Consider the following 5,968-nt stretch of genomic DNA (forward strand, 5'->3'; position numbering starts at 1 on the left):
CTAGTTAACTAGTAGGGCTTACCAGTCATGTCTTAACAACATAGTAGTCCCACATTTCAGGGTTATGAGTGTGCTTCAGACGTTCCTGCCTCTTTATGCTCCACCATGTGGATGAGGTTACAAGCTTGAACCGGTTTCTACGTGGATGGAGGGCCGGTTTCAGCTGGCTGCGTTGTCGTGGTAACGGCGGGTCTATAAATACCGCAGCGCTCCTTCGCCGGTCTCACAGTCAGTCAGCCCCGCCGTAGAAGAGACATTTCCTGAAGACGGTCGTGCAGGGAAACTGCTTCTTTTTAAAACCCAGCTCTCTGGTCTAATGGACAAACTCTTTGTAAATGCTTTTTCATGTAAGTAAAACTCCTTTCCCAGATTATTACTATTCATTTTGTAAGTGGTATCTAGTTTCAGCCTGAAAACCGGCTGTTGGCTAACAAACCCTCTTGGTGATGACCGCTTTAAATAGGATATTACTAAAGGGATTAAAAAACTAAAACCAAGACCTTGGTTTAATTTGAAGTTAAAGGCTTTGTGGTTTTACCAAACTCTACTACGTGGCCCCCACAGTCTCAACTGATTAGCTCGCTGGCTAACCATCTTCTTTGTTCATATTGCTAAGTAGCTAGGAAACGTCGACACGCGACATTATGTTTTCAGTACCCAAAAACCTTGTTTCTGTTGTGCTATTTTCCACACATATAATCATTTTTTTTATCCAGCTGTCAAATTGAATGAACAGTTTTTAAGTGAATGAAATACTATATCGCCTCATGGCTGGAAGCGGAACCGGTATTTAGACGTAACCCTAATGTGAAGTCGTTGATTGGCTGATTTTCATTCCGCCTTTTGAAGTGGAAGGCGGGATTTCTTTGTGATTGGTTGAGATTGGGTGTGGGCGTGGCTTATGTAACCATGCCTTTTTTTTTTTTTTTTTTTTAAACTACCGGTGTCAAAAGCTGGAGTAAAGTTACGAAAGAAAAAACTACAAATGAAAAATACTTAGCATGTTTTTAGTGAGTCACTTTTATTGATGCATGGGTAATTTAAAATAATTTTCATTGTTTTATTGCAGAATCCTCACTCAAGGAAATCGCTCTCTGGCTGCTCTACGGGCCCTGGCCTTGAGTCTTATCTGAAAGGGTTTAACTTTACTGGTGAACCACCTTGGTCTCTCTGCACCTGAGTAAAAAAAAACCTCCTAATTCCATCTCTTTCACGTCCAAGTAAGTGTCTTTTAATTTTAATGCTTTTACAATCATCTGTATCAATTCATGCTTTTGTTTTAAAATGGGCAGTATAATTTTATAGTTTTAATTTAATAGTTTTAATATTCAGCAGTATGTGATCTAAGACTGCCCCCTTCTCCTTTTTAGTTTCAAGTGACAAAGAAAAAGGACTTGTTGTTACAATGAACGCAGTCATGCCCAGAGATTTTGAATTCTCTTTCCTTGAAGAGGGTTTCTCTGCTCGGGATATTGTTGAGCAGAAGATAAATGAGTCATCCATGACGGTAAGCATCCCATGCTGGCATTGTTTATGTGAATCACAGATGGTTTCATTTATGTAATAATTGTCAGCTGCATGAAAGACAGCTTGAATCTTACACCATTGGCCAAGTTTTTCATGTTATCAGATCTTTTTATAACTATTTATGGTTTACTTTTTAAACTAAACTGAGTTCAGATATAAAAAAATGTTGTTGTTTTTTTTGTTTTCCTCCTCCCATTAAAGGATGATAGAGATGCTTTCTATGTCTGTGACCTGGGAGATGTGCTGAAGAAGCATCTACGCTGGATGAGGGCCTTGCCTCGCATCACTCCTTTCTACGCTGTGAAATGCAACGACAGCCAAGCCGTGGTCATGACTCTGGCATCCCTGGGAACTGGCTTTGACTGTGCAAGCAAGGTGTGTTGTAGGAGATTTGTATAGATTCTAAGTATTTATTTTTAAAAAAAGTGCCTTTTGCCTGTTATTTTTTAAATCTGTGCTTTGTGTACATTTTGCTGAATGTTTGCATTGTCGCCCTCTAGACGGAGATTCAGCTTGTTCAGTCTCTGGGAGTGGACCCAAGCAGAATCATCTATGCCAACCCCTGCAAGCAACTTTCTCAGATAAAGTATGCGTCTGCCCATGGGGTCCAAATGATGACTTTTGACAGCGAGGTGGAGCTCATGAAAGTGGCTCGTTGCCACGACAACGCCAAGTAAGACTTTTGTGTCCTAGCCAATTTCTTTCTGGCATTTGATTTCTTGTCCGTCTGTAACGCCGTCTGTGTTTTTCTGTCCAGGCTGGTGTTGCGTATCGCCACAGACGACTCCAAGGCAGTGTGCCGTCTGAGTGTGAAGTTCGGGGCCCCACTCAAAGCTTGCCGGGGCCTTCTGGAGCGAGCTAAGGAACTGGGGCTGGACGTGATCGGTGTCAGCTTCCATGTTGGCAGCGGCTGCACCGACGCAGAGACCTACACCAAGGCCATCGCAGATGCCCGCTGCGTCTTTGATATGGGGGTAAGTTGTGGCTGTAAACTACCTACTGCTTTGATTTGTGAATACATTAAAATAAAGCCAACGTTTCTGTTGTGACCTGTAGGAGATGTTGGGCTTCAACATGGATCTGCTGGACATCGGAGGTGGTTTCCCTGGCTCAGATGATGTTGAACTTAAATTTGAAGAGGTAATGTATATATTTAATTTTTGTATCTGCATCTCAAGACAGTATGTTTAAAATTGGCCAAAGCATCACAAGTGTTAGTTAGTGCTTTAGTTTGATTTAAATTTGTTAAAGAGATGTTTTACATGTTTATTTTTGCTCTGGGACAAATATCGTGTTTTATTTTACATTGTATGAAATCTGTTGCAGATCACAGCAGTGATCAACTCAGCCCTCGACAAGCATTTTCCTGTTGACGCCGGTGTTAGGATCATTGCTGAGCCGGGACGCTTCTACGTGGCCTCTGCCTACACTTTGGTTGTCAACATCATTGCCAAGAAGGTCATCATAGATGAGGACTCTGATGGTAAAAGCCTTGTATTACAATCACACCAGGATTTATTTATTTTCTTTGGCATCAGATGTGTTTCAACAGTGAAATGATTTCTGCTTCTTCTGCAGAGGAAGACGAGGAGACTAGTGACAAAACTCTTATGTACTACGTCAATGACGGCGTGTACGGCTCCTTCAACTGCATACTTTATGACCACGCTCACTGCTTGCCGACACTACATAAGGTTGGTGAAGTCTGAAGATTTTCTCATGCTTTCAGACTCTTAAAGAGAAACATAAGAGTGAGCCGTTCTTTTCCTCTTCTTATAGAAGCCAAAGCCAGATGAAGCGGTGTACACCTGCAGCATCTGGGGCCCGACATGCGACGGTCTTGACCGCATTGTGGAGCAGTGCAACCTTCCTGAGCTGCAGGTGGGCGACTGGCTGGTGTTTGAGAACATGGGCGCCTACACTGTGGCTGCATCCTCCACCTTCAACGGCTTTCAGAGACCCGACATCCACTATGTCATGTCCCGGCCTGCTTGGTGAGTAGCTGTCCCACAAGCTGCACAGCATTTATATGGAATACTTGCAGGTTTATCCTAGAAAAGTCTGACTTTGTGTTGATTTTTCTCCTCTTCAGGCAATACGTCCAGCAGATCTGTTCCCAGGGCCTGCCAGCTCCTGCAGAGGAGTCTTCCCTGTTGGAAGTGCCGGCCTGCTGTGGCCGAGAAACCAGCTTGGACGTGCCCACCAAACCCTGCCGCGCCCACATGGTCTAAACCTGCTGTTGAATGCAGCAATGTTCCTCTGACCTACACATTTGTTTGTCTTTTTGTATTAATTGGAGCAAAGTTTTCTTTGTTCTCTCTAAACGTACGTGACATTTTCAAGGCCAGTTACTTGAAAGGAGAATGAGACGGACACGTTGCGCACATGTTCTGTATGGAAGCTGGGGATCATTCCTCAATGAAATGAGGCTGAATCACACTCTGGCTGTCTCTCAGGTTCTAGGCGTCAGCTTACAGGGCTACTCGGTACTTTAGTTACTGCGTCTTCTTGCCTTTTTTAAAACGAGAAAGTGATGAACTAAACTGGACGACTGATTCGCTATGAGCCAGTTTGTTTAACTGGAATGTTATAATCTGTTACTTTTACTAAACCAATTTAGACAGTTGTCATGACTACACGGCTCCCAGGATGGGAGGGGTTGATTGTTTTTATTAGTGAGATCTGACCTGCAAAGGACTTCAGATCATAATTGACCCCTTCAAGTTCCTGTTAACATCTGAAAGTCACATCTTTATTAACTCAGGAGGGGGTCAGAGGTGTGATTTAATCCCTCTAAAGGCTGCTATTTAATATTTATCTTTTTTCATGATCTCCTCTTCAGTACAGAACCTCTCCAGTGTTAATCCTCAAGATATTAAGAAGCAATATATGTATTATTTTCAGGCTTTTATCTAAAAGTGGTTCAACATTGATCAATACTGGTTACTGTTACATCTCATTGAAAATACTGCCTGCATGAACCACATAGTGCATGTCCATACAGTGTAGTCTGTGTAAGGCTGCATGGTGGTTGCTTCCTACCACATGTGTGTACTTAGTAGACACATCTGCCAAGCTTGTGGCACATCTGGCTGCAGGAGTGGAAAGAAACCAGACAAATCTTAAAGATTAACACTTTAAGACACAGGGACTCAAAAAGCAAACTGCTCCTCTCCTCTTCTCCGCCTCCTTTTTTTAAAAAAAATTTATTTTATTTGTGTTTTGTAACTTGTAAGATGAAAAAATTCTGTTCGTAACATTAACAAAACCAAACTTTTTCCCTTTGCATTTAAAATGGATATGAAAGAGACGGGATTGCACATTCATACTGCTTTCCTATGGAAACTTAGAAATTTTGTATTTTTTTTTATAAATAAAAATTAGGTGCCGAACCAAATCATGGCTGTTGTGTGTTTTTTATTCTTTAATTGTTTTAGTATCTAGGTATTAAAAGGATTATGTTTCAGGCAGTGGCTTGGATGCTTTGAGTGGTTAAAGATATAATTAAAGCTTTTCATTTCTCTGATTCTGTCGTCAGATTCGACCATGGCTTTTCCACAACACGGATGAGATGAATGAAAGTATCTAGAAACTACTTTTTTTTCCCCCCAGTTTTCACAGAAATTCCCCATCCTCCTAAAGTATCTGTAATGAGGAATTTAGGAATAAATCTGGTTTTGCCAAAAGCAGGACTAATATATTCAGGACTCTTGCACTTAAACAGGGATTTCAGTTCTTTTTTATTCTAAATAAAAGATTTCAGCGAGTTGTCATAGAAACACGTTAATTTTCTACATTACAGTATATTTAAATGTAAAACAAAAAGTAAATCATGTCATTTACACAAGAGGATGCCAAGATATTTCAGGTCATGTCTTTACAACTTGATTTCATGTGTTTGTACAGGTTGACATTTATGTTGCATTTCAGGCATCCAAAACACAAATATAAAAAGTTTATATTGGTAGAAAAATGTGAAAAAGAGAAATAAACTCATTTTAGACACAATGGTAATAATTTACACAGAAAAGCTTTTCAAGGTTGCTCCAACAGAAAATGTTTGAGTTACTGTAGATGGGAGATGTCCTGCTGCTCCCTGGAGGCCTGATTCATATTAAACAAATCTCCCCCAGTAGCTTCTTTCAAGCACAAAAACTTATTAATGTGAGTCCGACATGATGAGGCAGGGAGACACCGAAAACCTGCAGAATAGTGCCCCGTAGTGGAGAGGGAGTGGACATCTCTCAGATGGAAACACTTTGTCTTCCAGGAATCCTCCCTGATTCCTCAAACATCATCTGCTGCAGGTTTGACTCTGACTGTTCAGAAGATTATAAATAAAAGTCTGAACCTTCTCTTTGAGGTGACCTACCACCAGGGCCGGATTAAAAGTGCACAGGCCCCTGGGCTCAGAGTGTTCCAGGGCCCCCTTCCCCACCGC

General features: G+C 41.4%; 1 protein-coding gene across 2 annotated transcripts; it reads left to right on the plus strand.

Moving 5' to 3' along the window:
- Positions 1 to 232: 232 nt before the first annotated feature.
- Positions 233 to 4,896, plus strand: odc1 (ornithine decarboxylase 1; the record flags this gene model as incomplete). 2 transcript variants are annotated; one of them, XM_079262276.1, is made up of 11 exons in its annotated part: positions 233 to 347; positions 1,070 to 1,220; positions 1,371 to 1,507; positions 1,729 to 1,902; positions 2,028 to 2,200; positions 2,285 to 2,501; positions 2,584 to 2,667; positions 2,854 to 3,010; positions 3,106 to 3,221; positions 3,307 to 3,521; positions 3,620 to 4,896. In XM_079262276.1, the coding sequence occupies exons 3-11, from the start codon at positions 1,406 to 1,408 to the stop codon at positions 3,756 to 3,758; spliced, it is 1,377 nt and encodes a 458-aa protein (XP_079118402.1). In that variant the 5' UTR covers positions 233 to 347; positions 1,070 to 1,220; positions 1,371 to 1,405. The 2 variants fall into 2 exon arrangements, with proteins under 2 accessions (XP_079118402.1, XP_079118403.1); XM_079262277.1 differs by lacking the exon at positions 3,620 to 4,896 and having other exon boundaries at positions 3,307 to 3,525.
- Positions 4,897 to 5,968: the final 1,072 nt, after the last annotated feature.

The sequence above is a fragment of the Telmatherina bonti genome, assembly GCF_933228915.1.
Source record: "Telmatherina bonti genome assembly, chromosome: 22".
Classification (NCBI taxonomy): Eukaryota; Metazoa; Chordata; class Actinopteri; order Atheriniformes; family Telmatherinidae; genus Telmatherina; species Telmatherina bonti.